Source organism: Globicephala melas, chromosome 7 (assembly GCF_963455315.2).
Source record: "Globicephala melas chromosome 7, mGloMel1.2, whole genome shotgun sequence".
Taxonomy (NCBI): domain Eukaryota; kingdom Metazoa; phylum Chordata; class Mammalia; order Artiodactyla; family Delphinidae; genus Globicephala; species Globicephala melas.
In genome coordinates this window covers 71751662-71773770 of record NC_083320.1, presented here as the reverse complement: position 1 = coordinate 71773770, position 22109 = coordinate 71751662, and the positions used below count along the sequence as shown (strand labels likewise).

The 22109-nt window shown below is 36.1% G+C and overlaps 1 protein-coding gene across 24 annotated transcripts in view; it reads right to left on the bottom strand.

The window, feature by feature from the left end:
• BAZ2B (bromodomain adjacent to zinc finger domain 2B) overlaps positions 1-22109 on the bottom strand; it is a 382320-nt gene that overhangs the window by 14352 nt on the left and 345859 nt on the right. For 19 of the 24 annotated variants that reach the window (XM_060302371.1, XM_060302369.1, XM_030852663.2 and 16 more), the window contains 6 exons: positions 11163-11818; positions 10501-10774; positions 10169-10324; positions 9629-9789; positions 4823-5133; positions 4299-4434 (listed from right to left, as the gene is read on the bottom strand). In XM_060302371.1, the coding sequence (XP_060158354.1) occupies positions 4299-4434; positions 4823-5133; positions 9629-9789; positions 10169-10324; positions 10501-10774; positions 11163-11818 (1694 nt within the window). The remainder of the gene's footprint in view (positions 1-4298; positions 4435-4822; positions 5134-9628; positions 9790-10168; positions 10325-10500; positions 10775-11162; positions 11819-22109) is intronic. The other 5 variants (XM_060302379.1, XM_030852678.2, XM_060302386.1 and 2 more) reach the window with 4 other exon arrangements.

Sequence of the window (22109 nt, the reverse complement as noted above, 5' to 3'; positions counted from 1 at the left end):
ACATGTATTAGTAACAGAATTATAAATAATAATAATAAGATGTCACTGTATTTTGACTATGTCCAAATCAGGAAACTTTGGAAATCAACCCAAATCAAACATATGTCACAAATGTAGAAAATGGATCCTACAAAATGATTTCTAAGGGAAAAAGAAATTGATACAATAAATTAAATAAAAGAATTTAGAAGTCATAATTTATTTTCTAGGACTAAAAATAAAATTGTTCCTTCTCTGTTGAAAAACTTCTAATACCATTAAGAACTTTAAAATCTATAAAGAGATTTTTTTCCCCCCATGCACACATATTCTGTATAACAAGTTTCACAAAGGGAAAGAAGGAAGATTAGACAGGTAAAAACTTTAAAGATGCCTTTAAAAAATGGTAAGTACTAACATTATATTTTGACATTTAGTTTTTATTTCAGTCACAGTAGACAATGTCCTGTAATCAATATTCCAAAAAATGAAAACATTACTAATATAATATTGTACAACTATATTTCAATTGAAAATAATTAAAACATTTAAATTATAAATCATTTGTACTAATTTTAAGTTATGTATTTATATACTGTTAAAAACAAAATAGCTTAATTGTTCAAACTTAATTTAATTTCAATAAAACATTAAATCTTAATCTGGGAATGTCTAAAATAGTTTTTCATAACTCAATACGTACACCAATGATAGCTTAAGAATCTTATCAAAACAGCAGATACATGCTATTCACCTTAACAAATATCTATCAAATATATGTAATATACATGTAATACTGAAACTGGCATGTGTACTAAGAGCAAAAGCAGTAGAGTTTAATATCCTAACAGTAAGTATTTATTTTATGACCTTTCCTGATAACCACATCACTAAATACCTTAATATGGTGTTATTTCTCCAAATTTGAGTTATTTCTTTAAAATTTCTATTATAAAAATACTCATTGAGAAATAACATTTCGAAGGTTATATTTCAATCCCTATAACAATAAATTTTAAAAATCAGGTTCATGAACATTAAGTAAATTCTCATTGTTTTCTACAATAGCTAAAAATACTATGAAGCCTGTCTTACATCTCACATTTATGATTTAAAAATAAAATTATTTTCTGATACTTATTAAGAAAGGGTGGCAGGTATCAAGTTCATAACATTTTTGAAAATCCACAGTAATAGCTCACAATATGTTAGAGCAAATGTAGTAATATTTGGTTTTAACTCCTTTGCTACCACAGTAAAAAAAAAACAGTGGATGCTGCCGATTGCTTAACATTAACAACAGAAAACATATTGTGGGCTGAGAAGTATCTGGAGGAAAATCATGGCAGCTCCTTCTTTCCTAGTAATCATGGTTTCTGGTAAAGAGGATATTTCTAAAGACATTGAGCACTTTAACATTTTTTTTAGGACTTCTTATGAGGATTATTATAGGTTTTGTTACATTTCTAATTCAAGGTTACCAAGTGCTCATTAATCTTTGAATAAGAAACTCTGCCTTCTTTTCAAAGTAGTTTTATAGCAAATAATGTATTATTAAACATTAAAAAAAGAAATAAAAATTATGAGATGGAGTTAAATAATGATGAATGTATATTAATTTATTAATAACAATGGAAAAGAAGTTTGCAAAACCTGAAATAAAATTTTAGATTGCAGAAAGTAAGTACACTAATATAAAGGTAGATTTTGGTACAAGTTTTGGGTTTCTGTGTATAGGTTATAACAAAACTGCCTACATTGTGATGATTGTTTTGGTGTAGATGAGAAAAGTAACTGTACAAATTTCATTCTGATATAGGAATTGAATCTTTTTTTATCATTATAGCCTACATTTCACCAAATATATTTGTCTAAGGTGACTTTAAAACTGGTTTTAATAATAATTTTTAGAAGGAAAATTATTTTTACCTGGTAAAAATGCTACCAGATGACCTGAACAATGCCTTAAAACTTATAGTAAATTCTAATCTATATAGGGAAAGACCTAAATTTGAGCATATTGTGAAAAATGCAGATTCATTATTCCATGGACATTTTAGAAAGAAGTGAAAAAAACCATAGAAGAAAGCAAATATATTTGTATAGAATGAATAAAGTATTGAGTAGTCTAAGTATAGAGGTAAAAAGGAAGGAGAGAATGCTAAACTATTTAAGAATCACTTCTTTTCTTTGGGGAAGATTATTTAAAATAGGTATTTTACCCTTAGTCATTCATGAAAACAAATCTCAAATGTTTGAATTTTAAAGCTAACCTGTAATTCAAAAGCAACTGTTAAAGTAATTCATAAAAGTCTACATATAATAGATATTTCTGTATATGATACAAAAGAGGCAAAAGGGACACGTACATGATTTAAAATAAATCTCTCTGGAAAATATAAGAAATATAGCTTTTATTTTGAACATATAGCATTTGTTGCCTAGTACAAAGTAGAGGCCACTACATGATAACTAACTGGGCTTGAACAAAGAAGGAGAAAAAACATTTTTAACTGTTAGAGGAAAGACTAAAAGATCTACTCAATGCCAACCATATCCAAATATTGGGTTGGCCAAAAGGTTCGTTCGCTTTTTTCCGCAAGATGGCTCTAGTAACACTTAGTTGTCTGTAAGTTCATTCAAAACAATTTTGTTAGATTGTATGTGACACCTATCATATCAGCGTGCATTTAAAAAAAAGCCTTATCAAAATTGGTGAATTTTTGTGTAGCCATTTTAATACTGAAGACGGAAGAAAAAAGGCAACATTTTCGGCATATTATGCTTTATTATTTCAAGAAAGGTAAAAACGCAACCGAAATGCAAAACAAGATTTGTGCAGTGTATGGAGAAGGTGCTGTGACTGATTGAACACATCAAAAGTGGTTTGTGAAGTTTCACGCTGGAAACTTCTCACTGGATGATGCTCCACGGTTGGGTAGACCAGTTGAAGTTGACAGCGATCAAATCAAGATATTAATTGAGAACGATCAACGTTATACCATGCGGGAGATAGCCAACATACTCAAAATATCCAAATCAAGTGCTGAAAATCATTTACACCAGCTTGGTTATGTGAATCGCTTTGATGTTTGAGTTCCACATAAATTAAGCAAAAAAACCCTTCTTGACCGTATTTCCTCATGCGATTCTCTGCTTAAACATAACGAAAATGTTCCATTTTAAAAACACATTGTGACGGGTGATGAAAAGTGGATACTGTACAATAATGTGGAATGGAAGAGATAGTGGGGCAAGCGAAATGAAACACCACCAACCACACCAAAGGCCGGTATATGGTGGGATTGGAAGGGAGTCCTCTACTATGAGCTCCTTCCAGAAAACCAAACGATCAATTCCAACAAGTACTGCTCCCAATTAGACCAACTGAAAGCAGCACTCAACAAAAAGTGTCCAGAATTAGTCAACAGAAAATGCATAATCTTCCATCAGTATAATGCAAGACTGCATGTTTCTTTGATGACCAGGCAAAAACTGTTACAGCTTAGCTGGGAAGCTCTGATTCATCCAGCTTATTCACCAGACATTACACCTTTGGATTTCCATTTATTTAGGCTTTACAAAATTCTCTTAATGGAAAAAATTTTAATTCCCTGGAAGACTGTAAAAGGCACCTGGATCAGTTCTTTGCTCAAAAAGATAAAAAGTTTTGGGAAGATGGAATTATGAAGTTGCCTGAAATATGGTAGAAGGTAGTGGAACAAAAGGGTGAATACGCTGTTCAATAAAGTTCTTGGTGAAAATGAAAAATGTATCTTTTATTTTTACTTAAAAACCTAAGGCAATCTTTTGGCCAACCCAAAACATGATATTGGTGCATAAAGGAAGAGCTCTCTGCTTATTCTGTATTTACTTAGCTAAGTAAAGTAAAAAAAGAAAATTTTAAAAAAAGAAAATTGATACAAATATAGATATTTTAGAAATGAAGTGAACGTACTTAGCAGGTAATGTTAGCAACTGGAGTGTTTACAAGATTGAAAGGGCCTTCAAAACATTCAGATTAACAACTATTATGTTGACAGAATGGAGAAGACAACTTCAGTCAGAGTTATAAACAATATTCAAAGGAGAGAAAGATAAGATTTAAAAAAACGAAAGATAACATTTGGTAGGTTCCTTCAAAAAGCTCAAAATAAGGAGGAAAGTATCAAACTATACAGTATTTAAGAATTAAGGAAATTCTCAAGTACAGCATACATTATTTTGACAATAAGTAATGCATAATTAAGAAATATCTGAAGATTGGAAAAAAAACAGGACAAAGTAAATTATAGTATTTCTTAAATAAAAACACTTACAACTTTCATAATTGATTTTTCCCATGCTACTGATTTCTGTAACTGCTGAATGCACAGAGCTACCTGTGCAGCACTGCGAGCTTCTGATAATGCCCTTCTCCATACCCTGAGCCCTGGAGCAATATCCTCTTCAATTCTGCATTGAAATATAGAAAAATTAAGTAGGTCACGTCCACATTTATGGTTACTGAATGTGAAACAATCATCACACTGAAAGCCAAGCAATGACAAAAACATGTAACAGCCAATAAGTATAAGGTTTAAGCAACTAAATTTGATGTAGTGCACAGACTGTGGCTACGTGCCTCAAAGCTTAGTCACAACCAGGTAAATGTAAGATCACTTTGCAGGATTATCAACGCACATAACAACAAAAAAAAATGTTTTTACAAAGCACCATGCAAACAGCATGATCCATATGGATCACAGACATACAAGAAGATACATAGATAACAGGCAATAGAAAATAGGCTCCAATTAGCAAAGAAGCACAATAATTTTTCAAGTTAATCTCAATAACCTACCCGTCACCATCACCACTAATGGATGGTGCAGGAGCAGGGACAGTAACTGTGCCCACATTATCCAGTTTGATCTGAATGGTGGTACTTAAGGGGCTCTTCAGATACCTTCTTTCAATGTTCCACTCCAAATCAGCCAGCCTGGTTACAGCTATATCTAGGGGGTTGTCACTCTTCCGTTCCAGTGCATGTGCACTGCTTTCTTCTTCGCCAGTAAATTCTCCATCATGCTCCTTGCACAATTTAGAAAATGATTTATGTTCAAAATATACCAAGTCCTCCCTTTCTGATGCAGGCTCTGGACACATCCAACCCTATATATCAAAAGAATAATGTTATTATGGTTTCCTCTTAAAATGCCTGCTGGGTGAATTACCTTTACTTAAAATACAGCAGCAGACACCAGCAGACCTTAAGGATCTTTTCTAAAAGTTTTTATCTTGTGTTTCCTAATGCTAGGTAGAAACAAGAATAAAAAATTAAAAGAAACAGTTGTGAGAAGTTTGAAAAAGAAAATTTAATAACTTTTGATATTATGAAAGGTATAATGAAAATCAGCAAAGTATTCTGAGAGACTTTAGACTACATGCTTATTCATTTCAACAGATATCTCTCCGTGGTCTCTGAATTCAGCTCTTCCTTTCCATTTCCATTCCTTCTACCACTCTTCAGTACAGGGGTCTGTACAATACTTACCATTTTTCCTCCAGCTGTAGGAGTTTGCGTGAGCTGTTATATTTGTCTGTAGAGCCTTTCCCTGTTGCTCTTAAGCTGGTTAAATCCACTCATCCTGCAGCTCTCATTTTAAAAGTCCTCAGGGAATCCTTCCCTGACCTACTTTAGCAGGTAAGTCTTCATATTACAAGCCCACAAAGGACCATATAGTATGCCACAGCCTTGTGGTACTCACAATTTTTTACTATTGTGATTATTTGATTCACATCTTTTTACCTCTAAATTCCATGATGGCAGGGACCACGTCTGCTTTTACTCCTTTTATCTCCAGCACAGTGAAAGCAAAGAGTAGGCACTCAGTACACACGTGTTGATTGAATAAGTGAATGATCTTATAACTCAGCTTGCTTTTATTGATCTTCTACCTCAAAATCCTTCAAAGTTTCCCTACTGTTTAACAAAGTCCATATTTTTATCATGACATTCAAGTACCTCAATCTGCCTCTTCCTCTCATGTTCCCGTTCACATATCCTACACTGCAAATTCCACAACTTGCAACTCCACAAACATGCCCTAAACTTCTGGATCCTGGTGCTCTGCTCAGGCTGTTCCCTCTTCCTAGTATGGCATTGCTTGTCAAAAGCTGACACACCTTCTCAAGTTCCATCTCGACTTCTACGTGAAATGTTCCCTGGTCTCTCCCATGTCTCCATCAGAAGTTATGCATTCTTTTTCTAAATTCATGTATGACTCTGTACTCCTCTGGGATCAGTTAACAGATTCTGTGGAGATGTATATATGACTTATCTCCCTATTAGATGACAAGATTTCTGACAGTAGAAACCACATTTTATCCAATTTTGTGGTGCCTACTGTCTGATGTGGAATAGGGGCTTAGTAAATGCATATTAAATGAAAAACAGAATGAACATTATCCTTTTTATTAAACCTCTTTAGAGATTATTATTTTATCTTGTATATTAGGATCAATTCCTCTTCTTTAATTCAGTAGAACATTTATATTTGTGAAGTAAGGATGGAATTATGAATAGTACATGTAAGTGCATTAGGTACAAGTCATGTCAAATGAACCGCATTCCCGTATTTTGAAAAGGGTACTAAATTCATAAATCAAGAGAACCCTGTAAACATAGCATATCTTGATGTCTGCAAGGCAAATGACAAGACAAAAAATGAAGACTAGATTAAAGAAATCTAGACGGTTGAAAACTGCTTCCAAAAAATGGTGATTGACAGAACTTGTGTCACCTTAGAAAAGGTCCCCAGTGCCAGTGTCCAAAAGGCTCTGTACTTGGTTTGTCCTGTTAATACACTTATGAGTAACTTGGTTGATTGTTATTAAATCTGCAGATGATTTAAAACTAGGGAGAAAATTTAATATTCTGTATAACAGGACTAAGATAAAAGTAGTTCCATATGCTGAAAAATGTACCCACATGAAATTAATAAAAATAAAACAATGATAAATGTAAATTTTAGGTTTGAAGGTTAGGCAACTAATCACAGAAATATTGAATACTATATGTGATACAACTTGCTTAAAAGCTCTTTGAAAGAGGGCCAAAGTTTGTTTTTTCATAGCGTATACTCAGTGAAGCAAGAGAATGATGTGGATGCCAAAAAGCTAGTACAAAATTCAAGCAGCATTAATGGAAGTATAGTGCTGGATTAAGGAAAGTAAAAGTCCCATGAACACATTCAGACAGCGCTATGTACAGTTATGGATACAACATTTTAAGAAGGATATTAACACTGGTGTTTATACAGAAGAGAATCGTGTACATGGAAACTCTTTCACAGGACTAATGGTTGAAGGAATTAATTAGCTTGTAAAAGAGAAAACTTAGAGACACAGGAGCTATCTTTAGAGGAGCTGGAAGAGTAATTAGGTTCTTTGTATACTCGCAACAACAGAACTAGGACAAGAGACTTGCAGATTTTCCTACAAAATAATAAAGAATGTCCAAATTATCAGCAATATTAAAAATATAAATGAATGCACCTAAGTAAGTCCCACAGGCCACCTGTGTGATGTGTCTTCACAATGGCTAGTTCCCCACGTTAAACATATAACTCTATTTTCTTAAAAAAAAAAAAAAAAAACATTAAATCTTGTATAGATGTTAAAATAATGTCTTGTGGTTATTTTCATCATTTGTGTTTTTAGACTCTTCAAGAATAATATAATTCATTTTTTCAGAATAATACAGAACAATTTAGTAATACCTTAATAACAGAATATTAAAACATTTCACTTAAAAAACAAATTCTACTTTTCTTATATACTTAGAACACAGCCAAGATTGTCTAAGCAGCCAGTAATGTGATAAGGTTAATGCAGGAAAATATGAGTATGGCTCCAGGAAAATGTTTCAGGCCCACACCCTGACTTTATACTTAACGTAAAAAAGCTTGGGACTTCCCTGGCAGCACAGTGGCTAAGAATCCACCTGCCAATGCAGGGGACACGGGTTTGAGCCCTGGTCCGGGAAGATCCCACATGCCGCGGAGCAACTAAGCCCATGTGCCACAACTACTGAGCCTGTGCGCCACAACTACTGAACCCACGCACCTAGAGCCTGTGCTCTGCAACAAGAGAAGCCACCACAATGAGAAGCCCGCGTGCAGCAACGAAGACCCAACTCAGCCAAAAATAAATAAAATTATATCTTAAAAAAAAAAATCTTGGTGATATGTTTTCCCAACCAATAGCCAATTAGAACTGGCAAATTAGGTGGAGGAAGTTGGGGGAAAATTGGGCCAGAAGAACCAACCAAATTTAAACCAGCAAGTAGTAGCAACTGACCATGAGAGAAGACAGAAACAGACTATAGAAAGCAGACACAGTCGTTTAAAAGCAAAGCACACTAGGACCATTTAATGTAGGGGCAAAACCTCTTCACATTTCCTGAGGGAATCATCATCTAATAATTGGTCTTCGCACTAATGATCCTGTGTCACCAAGATAATTTAAATCAAACTCATTATTCTCAATTTAAGAAGGCAGTGTAATGCGTAACATAAGCGATTTGACAAACATGTTAAAAAATTATGGTGCTAAATGGAATAATTTTCATTTCTCTAGAAAATTAACTTGTGTGGAAGACTTCATTTGTTGAAGATGCCAAATAAATGAGGCATTTTTATACTGTATTATAGTACTAGGAGGAAGATATAGTTTGCTAGCAAAATAGAGTCAACAAATGATAAATTTTGTTTCCCAAAGTTGGTAATTATGTTTGCGGCAAGAAAGGGATATGTTATTACCTCTGGAAAGTGACATTTTTTGGAGAACTTCAAAAGTTTCCAAATGCCATAGGATAGTATTATGGCATAAGTTTCTCATTCTGAATAAAACATAAAATAGCAAATCAAATTACATGGATACTACATTTTCTAAACCTTTTCAGGTGTCTCATACTTATTCATCATCCATCCATTTATTCTCAGAGACATCACCTTATTATCAACTGAGAAGACTTTATATCTCTCCTACCAAAACTAAAAATTCTTGCACTACAGCAAAGCTTTCCTTTTGCCCGTCCATTGGAAGCCAGTCTGATCATGATAATGCTTGTGACATGGTAATGCCCAGTAGATAAATAAATTTAAAATTTACATATATATGTAGGGTGTGTGGGTATGTGTATAATGATACAGTGTATATTTGGATATATCTATATTCTCCAATTTTAAATTATATAGAGCGAAATTTTGACATACAACATAGCTTGATGCAAGGAGGTTCCTCTATATGAAACAGTTCAGTAGGAATTTGATAGAGCATTATATTTATCATGGGTAAAACTAGAAATGACACTTTTGAATACCATTAAGGAGGCAGCAAGATTTGGTAAAAAGAACACAGGTTCTGGAGTCAGACAGACTTGGATGAATACACACTTAGCTTATGATATGACCACTAGCAGGTTACTTACTTTGAGTCTTGTTCCTTACCTGTAAGATGGGGGAAATTAGTTCAGGATCATTTTGAGAATTAAATGAGATAAAGTGAAAACATTTAGCAGAGTAACTGGCACATATCAGGTATACAACAAATAATAGTTACCTTCCATCATCCTTAAAACAGATTTCATTCCAATCAATTTTACCTTCACTTGCAAACTTGCTGATGCAACTCTCCTTTCTAGATCTTCTACCTGTTGAAGAATACTCAAATCCATTTCCATTGCTTGTTCTTCTACTGACCAGTTCTCCACAATATCTCGAGTTACCTGGTTTTCTTCATGTTCATTTAATTCAATAATAGCAACTATATTTGAAAAGAAATTAATTTTAAAATCCACTTCATCCCTCAATGATTTCTTCTAAAAAGTGAATAAGGTTCCAGGGATAACATATACGTGTAACTTAACACACACAAATGTACTTGTGCATACACAGGCAGATTACTCTTAAAAGTAGGAATATTCTTTTTTAAGAAACAAAACAATATGTCTGCAGGTTGTGAGAAATTGTAAAAAGGAATACCTATTTAAGAAATGTAAAGAGTTACTGTTTGTTGAACAACATAGAAAAAAAAGCCTATTAGTAATAAATTAAGAATTAGGATATACTAAAATATGTTTTAAGATAAAAGAACTAATTCTCATAACTAAGCAAGAGAGCAGAAGTCTCTTTTAGGTACATACCATCCTTATTTTTGATGCAAGCTTGAGTAATATAATCCAAGTGTTTCTGAATTTGCTTTTGTAACGCCTTTTCTCTTATTCCTCTGAGATGGAGTACTTTGAGCAAAGCTTTTAGGTCCTCTGGGTCAATAATTCTCCACCAACCAAACTGCATTTCTGAGTTAAGATAAATATGTAGATCTTTTTACAAATATTTTGAATATAAATTAATGGCACAATGCAAAACAGAAGACTTATAACTATGTAGAAAACCATCAAAGATTCGGTTATAATGCAGGAATCTATAACAATAAAATAAAGTAAGTGGCTATAAACCATCTCAATGTACCTACCTTCTGGAATAGGTTTTGGATTAGGAAAATCTACTGGTTTTGCTACTTCAACAGCTACAGGCTGAGTTGAAGAGACTTTTTCATTCTGTGGTACTGGAGATTCACTTTTACTTGAAGCAACATTAGGAGTCAAGAATGAATTACTGTTTCCTTCTGATAATCCCAACCCTGATCCAAGACTAGGTAAAGGTGATGTAAATGGATTACTGGAAGTAAGCACACTGGTGGGCCACCCACAAAACTGGAGTCCCATCATAGATACTCCACTTTTCATCTGCAAAAAAACCCAAAACATTTAAAAAGTAGAACAATCTAAGAAGTTAGGAAAAGTGTTTAGAACCAGAAATTATTTAGAAAATTCGGAAAAAACATTCTTTCACTTATCACAATTAGAGGCATACGTCATTTCATTTGCTCCCCAAGTAATTTCTTTTTGGATATAATGCAACAGTAATAAGTTAAAAAGTAATTAAAGAAGGCTTTGACTTAGACATCAGTAGTTCTGATGAATCTTGGTGATAGCAAGTCTGACTCTTCAATTTTCAAACCATGGCGGAGATAATATTGTAAATATTCAACTGATTTCCCTTGAGAGAAAATCTTTATGCGGGCAAAGATTAAATAAAGCAACATAAAAATGAGTTACAATTAGCAGCACTAACCTGAAGAGGTGATAAAGCAAATGGATTTAGGCCAACAGGATTCTGAGCAGAAGATGATCCAAGAAGAGGAGCTGGGGCAGGCGAAGGTGACTTAGATGGTGGCTGAGACTGAGGGGTCACTAAAGAAGCAGTTGACATACCTGCATGGGTAAGTGATGTGTCATCACAAGGTGTCCTTGGCAAAAGGCTAAACCACTGTCTATTCTTTTCAGTCAGTGTTTTTAACAACTGGTCATTGGGGAGAGGACTATAGAACTTCCCTGGACCACCTGAACTGGTATTGAACAGATTATTAGAGTCTGTCTTTTCCACGCTGCTTTGTGTTGCTGTTGACTGAATGCTGCCCAATGAATGTTTTCCACTGTTTTGATAAGACAATGTGCACCCATTTGCACTACTGTTTGGTTTGGGGGTTATTACATCTGACTCAGGAGGCATCTTAGCTACTTCTAAAAGCTTGCTTAATTTTGAAAATGAATCAGGTTTCTGAAGAAACAGATTTGTGTTATCTTTTTCTTTAGTATCTTCCTTTTGCTCACAATGATTTGGATTTGAACAATTTAAAGTGTCCTCAGAAGTCTCAAATAGTTCTTCTTTGATCTGGATACTTTCTGCCTTTTTTAGTTTTTCTCTTTCTTTTGCAATTTCTTCTAGTCCTAAAAAATTGAAAAGCATTATAAAGATCAGTTACTCCAGATCAAACCAATACTATAATTATATTCTTTTATTACTTATCAAGTTATATGCATAAATATTTTAGGAAACTTTTCTAGATTACTTAATACTCCCCATTTTCCCCTTTTTTATAGATTAGATTCTTTTGCTCATTGGAAAATTAATGTAATTTTGTGACTAATCTTTAGAAAAACTAAAATATAAAAAATTTAAAAGCCCTAATACACAGCAAAAATTATTATTAATATTTTTGTCTAAATCCTTCCAGGCATTCTATATGTACACACATACACACTTAAACCTATAAATTAAAAAAAGGAAATCTTATTATATACATAATGCCTAACCTACATGTTTTTCTCTGTAAACATCCTGATATGTCAATAAATATATAACTACATCATAAATTTTAATGGCTATAGAATATTCAATAGAATATAACATAATTTAAATAATCAATCTTCTACTATTAATAGGGCCAAGTTATTCACTATTATAAAAAATGCTATAAATGATTTACTGAGTCCTAAGATATATACTTTTCAGAGTTTTTGAAATATGTTGTCAAACTGAAAGTCTAGATCAATACACGTTCATACCAGAAGCAAGAGCATCTGTTTGCCTACACCCTCAAGGAAACTAAATACTATCAGTATTTTTTGTTTTTGTCAATATCTGGGCAATAAAAATCTAAGCTGCATTTTTTTTTTTTTCTGATATCCAGTAAGGCTGAGTATCTTTTCATGGGCTTACTGGCATTTCTCCTTTGTGAACTTCTGGTTCATATTTTTGAACAGTGTTTTTAAAATAATTTATAAGAACTCTTTAAAAAATATAAATCCACTACTTTATTCAATTTGAAAAGTAATATATGTCCAAGGTAAAATATTCAGTAATGAGAGGTATAAAAAAAACCCTTTCTGCCCTACTCCCTTCGTCCCTATTTCTACTCTTCAGAGGTAACCATGGTTAATCTATCACGTCTATATATCCTTCTGGAAATCTTACATGCATCTATAGGAATATCATTTTGCAGTATTACATAAATGGATACTACCCTTCACTTTTCTGCAACTCAGAATAAAATCCAAACTCCTAAGCAAGGCCTACAATGCTGTATGGTCTGGTTCCTGAAAATTCCTACAACCTCTGACCACTCTTGTCCTTGCTAACCTTGCTCTTCCTTTCTTCCTTTTTTTCAGCTTCTCAAACATGCCCAGTTCTTTCCTTTTCTGGGCACTTTGCACTTGCTGCTCCCTCCACCTGGGATATTGTTTTGTTGACTGGCTCCTTATCCTTCATGTCTCAGATCAAGTCATTTCCTCACAGAGGTTTTCTCTGATCATTTTATCTGAAGTAGGTTCCCTATTCCATTCACTTGATTTATTTGTTTTCCTGACATATGGCTGACGTACAATATTAGATAAGTTACAGGTATATAATGTAGTGATTCACAATTGTTAAAGGTCATACTCCATTTACAGTTATTTAAAAATATTGGCTATATTCCCTGTGTTGTACAATACAGCCTTGTGTCTTATTTTACCCATTCACTTTAGAATATCATCCTACATATTTCCGTCACAGAATTTATCATTATAAACAATAACCTAATTATCTGTTTATTTTCTACTCCACTCCCACCCACACACTAGAATTTAAATCAGCAAGCTTTTAAAAGTAGAGCAATGTTTCTCTTGCTTATTATTGGATCCCAAATGCCTAACATGGTGGCTGCTATAAAACAGAAGCTCCATAAATATTTCTTGAACGATGAAATAAAAGGATGGATTTGATATTTTCACTAAATACCTTAGACGGTTTTCTATGCTAAAACATATAACTGTACTTCATTTTTTTCAATCAGCTGAATAATATTCTATTTTATGGATACATCATAACTTAACCAATCCTCTACTAATGTTTGAAATGGCTTTCACATGCTTCTCTTGAAATTAGTTTCTACCCCAAATTAAAATCCTATACTTCAGACTTATGCTTCTGGACAATATGGAATAATAGGGACTAGATTTACACTCTTGCATGAAACAACCAAAAAAGAGGCAAAATATATGAAACAACAGTTTGCAAGAAACTGGACTTCAGGCAACAAAAAAAGAAAACAAACACAGTCAGACCTATGATTGCCCCAGCTTATTGCTTTGGGTTAATTTCCAGGCTACAGCATAGGGAGGAAGAATCCAGGTGGAGCCTGGCAGACTCCCTGAGATGAGGAGATGAAACTGAGAGTCCAGGGAGATCAAAGTAGCTACAGTGCCCAGGAGAGAGTACTAGAGAGGAGAGCACTGCATGGAGAGAGAACTCCAGAGATCTGCAGTATTCAGCTGAATAATGAGCAGTGTGTCCATGTGAGGAACTTATCTGAGACCAGGAAAGAACCACCTGAAAGGATTGGAGGTGACAGTGCCAGGTGCTCATACTGGCTGGGCATCTGGTACCTGTTCCTACCAACCAGATTGGGAAACCTCAAGATTCACGGCCATCAGGTGGAGTACTCAGAAGGACCTTGCTTTACTAGTTAGGGGATAAACTAGACTGAGCACTGTTTTAGTCCTGCCTAACAAATTTTAAAAGAAAGATCTGAAAGGATCAAACTTCTCCCAAGTAACTTAACTGTGTTCCAGCTAAACAAATCTCAAAAATATTTACAGAAATTCAAAAATATCCAGCACCAAACAAGGTAAAATTCACAATGTCTCGCATTCAATCAAAATTAAAAGACATACATGAATGATACATAATTAGAGAACTCAATCAATGAAAACTAACCTCAAACTGACAAGACAGTAGCATTAGCAGACAAGGTCATTAAATTTGAAAAATAATGGCCGAAAAATTGCCAAATTTGATGAAAATTATAAACTAAAGATCCAAAAAACTCAACTCCAAGCAAAAGAAACATGAAGATACATAACTACTCCAAGACATACCATGATCTAATTGCTCAAAACCAATAATAGAGAAAATCTTAAAAACAGCCAGAAAAAAATATTGTGCCTCATATGATCTTTATGCACTTCTGCACATTTGCCCTTAGAAGACCACCCTACTTCATCACCTCCAATTAGGCCCACATGAAAAGAGTCACAAATATTCTCTTCAAATACCCATGCTCACAAATTTCCTTAACTTTACACAAATTATTGGCTAGTAAGGAAACATAAATATTTGTGCTTGATTTATTCTGAGAACTAGTATCTCAAAAACCACTGTCATATATCCAAAAACAAACAGACCAACCAACCAACAGACAAGTTTTTTACTGGTTTGAGACTAGCTGATGACTTCCCATTTGCACCTAGGAAAGTGAGCTGATGATACATTTCAATAGCCTATTCGTGGTTGTCTTTAACTTTTATATTCAAATTGCTTAATTATAAACAACTAAACCTCTAACAGAAGTGTAAAATTATTTTTAAAAATTTGAAAAATATACAGGATATTTAGTAAAAAGATTTTTTAAATAGTTGTCTATCTCCTATTTCACACAATCCTCTGTTCTTTCCAGTCCTTACTTCTTTGACATGTATCAATGAGTGTTAAAAAAAGTCTTCAACGCAGACGTAGAGAATGGACTTGAGGACATGGGGAGTGGGAAGGGTAAGCTGGGACGAAGTGAGAGAATGGCATGGACATATATACACTACCAAATGTAAAACAGATAGCTAGTGGGAAGCAGCCACATAGCACAGGGAGATCAGCTCAGTGCTTTGTGACCCCCTAGAGGGATGGGATAGGGAGGGTGGGAGGGAGACGCAAGAGGGAGGAGATACGGGGATATATGTATATGCATAGCTGATTCACTTTGTTATAAAGCAGAAACTAACACACCATTGTAAAGCAATTATACTCCAATAAAGATGTTAAAAAAAGAAGTTTTCAAAACAGACTAAAGAAGAGGAAAATAAGTAAGAGATGAAACAGGGAGTGCCGTTCACTTGATTGATTTCCTTGGTAGTAACTGCAAGTATATAATGACAAAGAAAATACCATTTCCCAATTAAACCAATTGAAACCAATCCTAATAAGAGCAAGTTTGCTATTGGAAAAGAGACTATGTCTTCTTGAGCTTAATCAGAATCACTTTGAAACCCTTTAGTTTACCTAATAGTTGTCACTGGACCCTAGGGGTCCACGATTCTCAGTTCGAATGAAATTTTTTCCTTTGGCTCTCCTTAGTTGGGCTGAAGCAGGCTAAAACTTTCAAATAGATTTTACTAAAATCTAAGTGAAACACAAACAAAGAACACAAGAAATGTAAAAACATTGGCATTTAGAATACAGGTCTCTGTTCAGTGGCTTCCTCCGAGGGTTCAAAGGCTCTCACCCATTCAGTATAGCCTAACCTCAGGAGTACTTTCACAGCTCCTTAAGTGACTTCATGTTGTCAGTACTACCACAACTCAGCTCCTAGGAGACATCTTGCTATTACTGTGGAGAAGACTCAAGGAAGCAGGTTCTTATTGTTGTCTATCTAGGATTGTTCCTTCCCAGTCTGATCCAGGAATTTTTTTAAAAGATGCCTTTTACCATAATACCTTCATCCTCCAGGTAAGATTCCTCCACTCATCCTAACAGGAATTAGTTTCTGTACTTATAGACCTAATGCTGTAAACATATCCTAATACAAAATGGAAGAGTAATATTCACATCACAGTACAAAAAACTTGTTCATTTTCCTTCCAATATTGAAGGAATTATCCACAATCCAATATACCCCAAACAGAACAGTGAATTGAAGGGCAACAAATCCTTGGTTTTGGCTGCGTGGCCATGGGGCTTTCTTCCTTCCCACTTTCCTGGGGGCCAGCGGAAGGATAGCAGGGCCTTTAGCCAGCTAATGTCAACACTGTTCTCAGGATCCTCGGTGTGTAGATTTTGATTCTTGGTATGCATACCTGTAAGCACTGTTCCTAGACCCAAAGGTCCCTTGACATGTTTACTGTTACTTAGAGAAATTCAGTGCTTCTTACCCCTTCTTACACTAACCCATAAATAGAGAGCAAGGTATGGGGTATAATGTTTTGTCTCTTGGAGTGTTCTTGTCACACATCCAAGTCCTATGGAACCATTATGGGAGCTGGGAGATCCTATGTACTGTAACTTCTCTGCTTATAAGTTGCCTTCAGTAATAAATTATGCTGTTATTAGCACTATGTATGTCATTAGTGATTTTTGTGACCATGCATCTTGTACAATTGGTGACCAACAAAATCCTGATGTCATGGATTTCTGGAAGGGGCACACCCAGGGGTGGAAGAATTCCTTCTTGGGGTCAGTGGTAATTCACTTGGTGGAGTTAGAATGGTCTTAGTAGCAATGCCTGAAGACGGCAGAAGCCATAAAAGTGGTATGCTAAAGAGGATGACTAGTGGTGATAAGCTGACTTGAAATCCAGTTCTGTCTCTCTTCCTTACCAGCTTAGAGATTTTCATGAGCCCTAAGGGGGGGTGGTAAACTAAAAAGGGTGACGCCAGCCCCTTTAGAAGGGAAAGTGGGGCAAACTCCCACGAATACATGAGGCAACTGGCCCCTGTGTATGTGAAAAGCCAGTTATTGTGAGGCATGCTCTAAAGGAATCTGAGTGGACACAACCGCGGGAGGAAATCCAGCAGTGTGCAGAGTAAGAACTAGGTTCTCAACAGGTCTACTACCATACGCACTTGGAAGGATCCTTAGAGGTTTGGCGTGTTTGTTTGCATGATGGAGGGACAGCAGTGATATTAAATGAAGCTGAGAAGGGGGAACACATGCCCCTGTTACAGAATGAGCCGTCTGGGTTGACTAATAATGCTGAGATAGGCGTTGCCACCCTGTTTCCAAACTGAATGCTTGGTAGTGTTGGTAAAATATAGCCCCGTGGTTTTCCTGACCCTTGAATGTGAGTGGAACTAGATCCGCAGAGGATGTAGCTGTTCTGAGACCCTGGCTGTGTTAGCATGATTATAAGAAAACCCAGGGCTTGAGAGGGGAAGGCCTGACAACATGTTCTTGGTGCAAATTATGTTGAACGATCAAATCAGAACAGGTCCACCTGAGTGGACGACTGCTTTGACTTTACTCCATCACGTGTGAAGCACTGATAGAAATGAAATAGTTCTTTTAGGTCACACACGCCCCATCTCAGGGGAGGAAATGGAAAGAGGGAGCTTAGTAAGTGGTACAGGTTTCCATACAAAAGAAAAACAAAGAAGGAACAAAGGAAGGAGAAGATAAAAATAAAAAAGAATCAAAGACAGGCTAGACTTCTGGCAGAGGCTCCCACACACCACTAAGTGTGGTATTGCTCATAAGCAGAAGGATTAATAGGACAGAAGTTGATGGTTGTGTAATCCTGGAGTGCGGGAATGTGGTCCTATTCAGAAACTTGAAAGACCTACTGAGACCGAGAAAAAGATTCCTGTGAGGTAAGACACAATATTGAATGGTTCACATGCCATACTGAAGAGTTGTTAGAAGAGTGGGAGACACCAGAAGATTAGATGGAGAAGGTCCCTGGTAAGGAATCTCCTTCAGGGATTACAGCTATTAAGCCTCACTCCCACAAACCATCTGGTAAGATCTCATGGCCTCTACACTCCTCAGAAAAGAACTCAGAGAACAGAGCTGAGGGAAATACCCTACATTAACTTGACTCTCTTGAAATGGGATTACATCAGCTCCACCTTATGAGTTTGACTCAACTCCTGAAGCCAGGTTTCTTTGTTCCCTGACCTAAGCTCTTTCAAACTTAAGGAGGACCAGGGCTGGGCTCAGTCCCCAGGGTCTCCTCCAAGGGATCACTAACCATACTCCTCAGTTCATTATGCTGGAAAGGAGAACAGCCTCAAACGTTTATGGGCTTGCTAGACATGAGGAACCAAGTATCTACTGTTCCAGAATGCAACAGAGCCGTGGCAAACACATTTCCCTACTGGGGTTGGGATTCTGGGTTCACTATGGCTGGAAGACCAGAATCACAACCACTGCAAAAGCTTTTGCATGAACTCATTCCTTCCTCAGGTTGCATACCTGGCATGGACAGACTGGGGTATTTAAGTCCTGCACAAGGATGCCCACATATCAGTTGGACTTATTTTTTGTGACCTCTACTGGTAGCTTCTATACCTGTTGGTCAGGTATGTTGCCAAAACCCAGCTATACTTACAGGGCCAGATTGTACAACAGTGTTGCATACCTGGAGGAGAAAGGTTGCATTTCTTCTTCTTTTTTAAAAAATAAATTTATTTATTTATCTTTGGCTGTGTTGGGTCTTCGTTGCTGTGCATGGGCTTTGTCTAGTTGCAGTGAGCGGGGGCTACTCTTCGCTGTGGTAAGCGGGCTTCTCATTGCAGTGGCTTCCCTTGTTGCGGAGCATGGGCTCTAGGCACGTGGGCTTCAGTACTTGTGGCACGTGGGCTCTAGAGCGCAGGCTCAGTAGCTGTGGCACACGGGCTTAGTTGCTCCACGGCACGTGGGAATCTTCCCAGACCAGGGCTCGAACCCGTGTCCCCTGCATTGGCAGGTGGATTCTTAACCACTGTGCCACCAGGGAAGCCTCAGATTGCATTTCTTAAACAAGCAGAGATTCAGGTAGGGGTACTGAGCAACCTCATTTCACAATTTAACAACCCTGTTTAGTCAACTTTATTTGATAGTAGCACTACAAGTATCTGTGACTAAAGTCTCTGACAAAGAGACTCTGATGACATTTGCTAGCTTTTGGATATCTGATTTCCTCTAGCCACTGAATAATATACACCTTTTCTGGATATGGAGTTACTGTGTCCCTTGTGTGTGCACACAATACACATACTATAAAGACTGAAACGTATTTGTTATATATTGGAGTTTCCAAAAATTATACAAACAATTGGGATTTTTTTCACAGCTTCTGCCATTTAACAATGGGCTTACTAATATGGTATTGGGTGGCTGATTCATGCTCCCCCTTACCCACAGGCAGTAGAGAATGCAGAAATAGCATTCTAAAAGATAGCTCCAATTGTAACCAGGCATGTTGACTGTTCTCATTGTTGCCATTGGACTAAATCTCAGAAGCCTGAATGATGGTGGCATGATTACATGGAGAAGCTCAGAATGGTGTGATTCTGAGGCTTCATTTCAATGCTCTCGTAAGTATTAAGTGCATATATTTAAAATTTTCACTTATCACAGGGAAATTTAAAATTGATTAACAAAAAATCATCTTTTTCAAAATTTCAAAGGATGTGGAAATTTGTGAAGTATAATATTTTACTTCTTTTTCTTTTTTAATTAATTAATTTATTTTTGGCCGCATTGGGTCTTTGTTGCTGTGCGCGGGCTTTCTCTAGCTGTGGCGAGTGGGGCCTACTCTTCGTTTTGGTGCGCAGGCTTCTCACTGTGGCAGCTTCCCTTGTTGCAGAGCACAGGCTCTAAGAGCGCGGGCGTCAGTAGTTGCGGTATGTGGGCTCAGTAGTTGTGGCTCGCGGGCTCTAGAGCACAGGCTCAGTAGTTGTGGCACACAGGCTTAGTTGCTCCGCGGCATGTGGGATCTTCCTGGACCAGGGCTGGAACCCGCGTCCCCTGCATTGGCAGGTGGATTCTCAACCACAGCACCACCAGTGAAGCCCAATATTTTACTTCTTAAATGCCTTTTTTTCCTCCTCTAATTCTGCCACCTCCGACTATGTTATCTACTATTAATGAAATTTTGTACACATACTTTTGGGTGTACTGATAAATTAATATGCAAGTCATTTTTGGGGGGTCTATATACTAGCTACACATTTTCCATGCAGTAAACATGATTTATATATAAATTGTAAATTTATCCAACTAATTTGTTGAAATAATTCCAATGAATTGGAACTGCTAGAACTAAGGATATCCAAAATTTTATAGTTTTGAGTCCAAACTAGAGTTTCCCCTACTATATAGATGGGACCTCATCTTGTCCCCCAGTGTTTATGCGGGTATGTTTCCTAAAACTGTACAAGTGTTAAATTTTTAATCTTTAGTAATATGATATTTCAAAGAACTTGCTTTTCTTCTGTTATTGTTCAGCTCAGTCATCTTCATATATGCTTAATCCTTACTAGTCACTTGTGTTATTTCATTTTCTTCTGGTTTGTTTTTGTTTTAATTTCCCTTGGTTTATTAATGTCTTTGTTACTGGTTTCTAAGAACTCATTTAGGACTAAGGATGTTAACCATCTGTCATGCAATGCAAATGAAATATCAATATTATATTTTATTGCCATCAATTTACTATAGTGTTTTACATTTTGGTTGTGTATTAAAATATAATCATGTTGTGTTTTAAAAAAATAAAAAAATAAAAGATAGCTGCACCAACCCCTTCAACAATGACCTCTGTAAGACTTGTCTGGTCTGGCTACCTTGGACTGTTTTTACTTTGAATACTGCTTATACCTCATAAAGGTCCTCCTACTTTTGTGAAGTTCCTGGAGTTGAAGAGCAGAAATGAGGACTCTATTTGGTATGCCAGGATCCTGAGTTTTTTTTAATTTATTTATTTAAAAAAAATTTTTTTTTAAGACTTTAATTTATTTATTTATTTTTGCTGTGTTGCGTCTTCATTTCTGTGAGAGGGCTTTCTCTAGTTGTGGCAAGTGGGGGCCACTCTTCATCGCGGTGCGCGGGCCTCTCACAAACGCGTCCTCTGTTGTTGCAGAGCACAGGCTCCAGACGCGCAGGCTCAGTAGTTGTGGCTCACGGGCCTAGTTGCTCCGCGGCATGTGGGATCCTCCCAGACCAGGGCTTGAACCCGTGTCCCCTGCATTAGCAGGCAGATTCTCAACCACTGCGCCACCAGGGAAGCCCGGGATCCTGAGTTTTTAATACCTCAATATTCCTCTCCTTTTTTGGTACCTTTCATGATTGCAGTAGGTGGTTGGGCGGTTCCTGTTGTTCATATTACGGATGAATGGATGGATACAAATGTAGATACTCTCCTGCTTTCCAGATGAAACTCACTAGCTATACCCACAGGAGGGTAAATTTTGATTCTCTCTTCACTCCAAACAGTTCTAAAATTTGTTATACACTCACTCTAGAAGTGGGAGATTTTTCCACAGGCCTTATACTCATATAGGTAATCCAAGATCTGATTATCATCTCTGTGTAATATTATTGATCATAATGATATTATAGGGATTTTTTAAAAAACTTGTGTATTTAAACTTTTAAATAGATGAGTATTAAATCTAACTTTATTAAGTAAAGACTGTGCTTTTATAGAACTTTTAAAAAGTGATAAATGAGCAG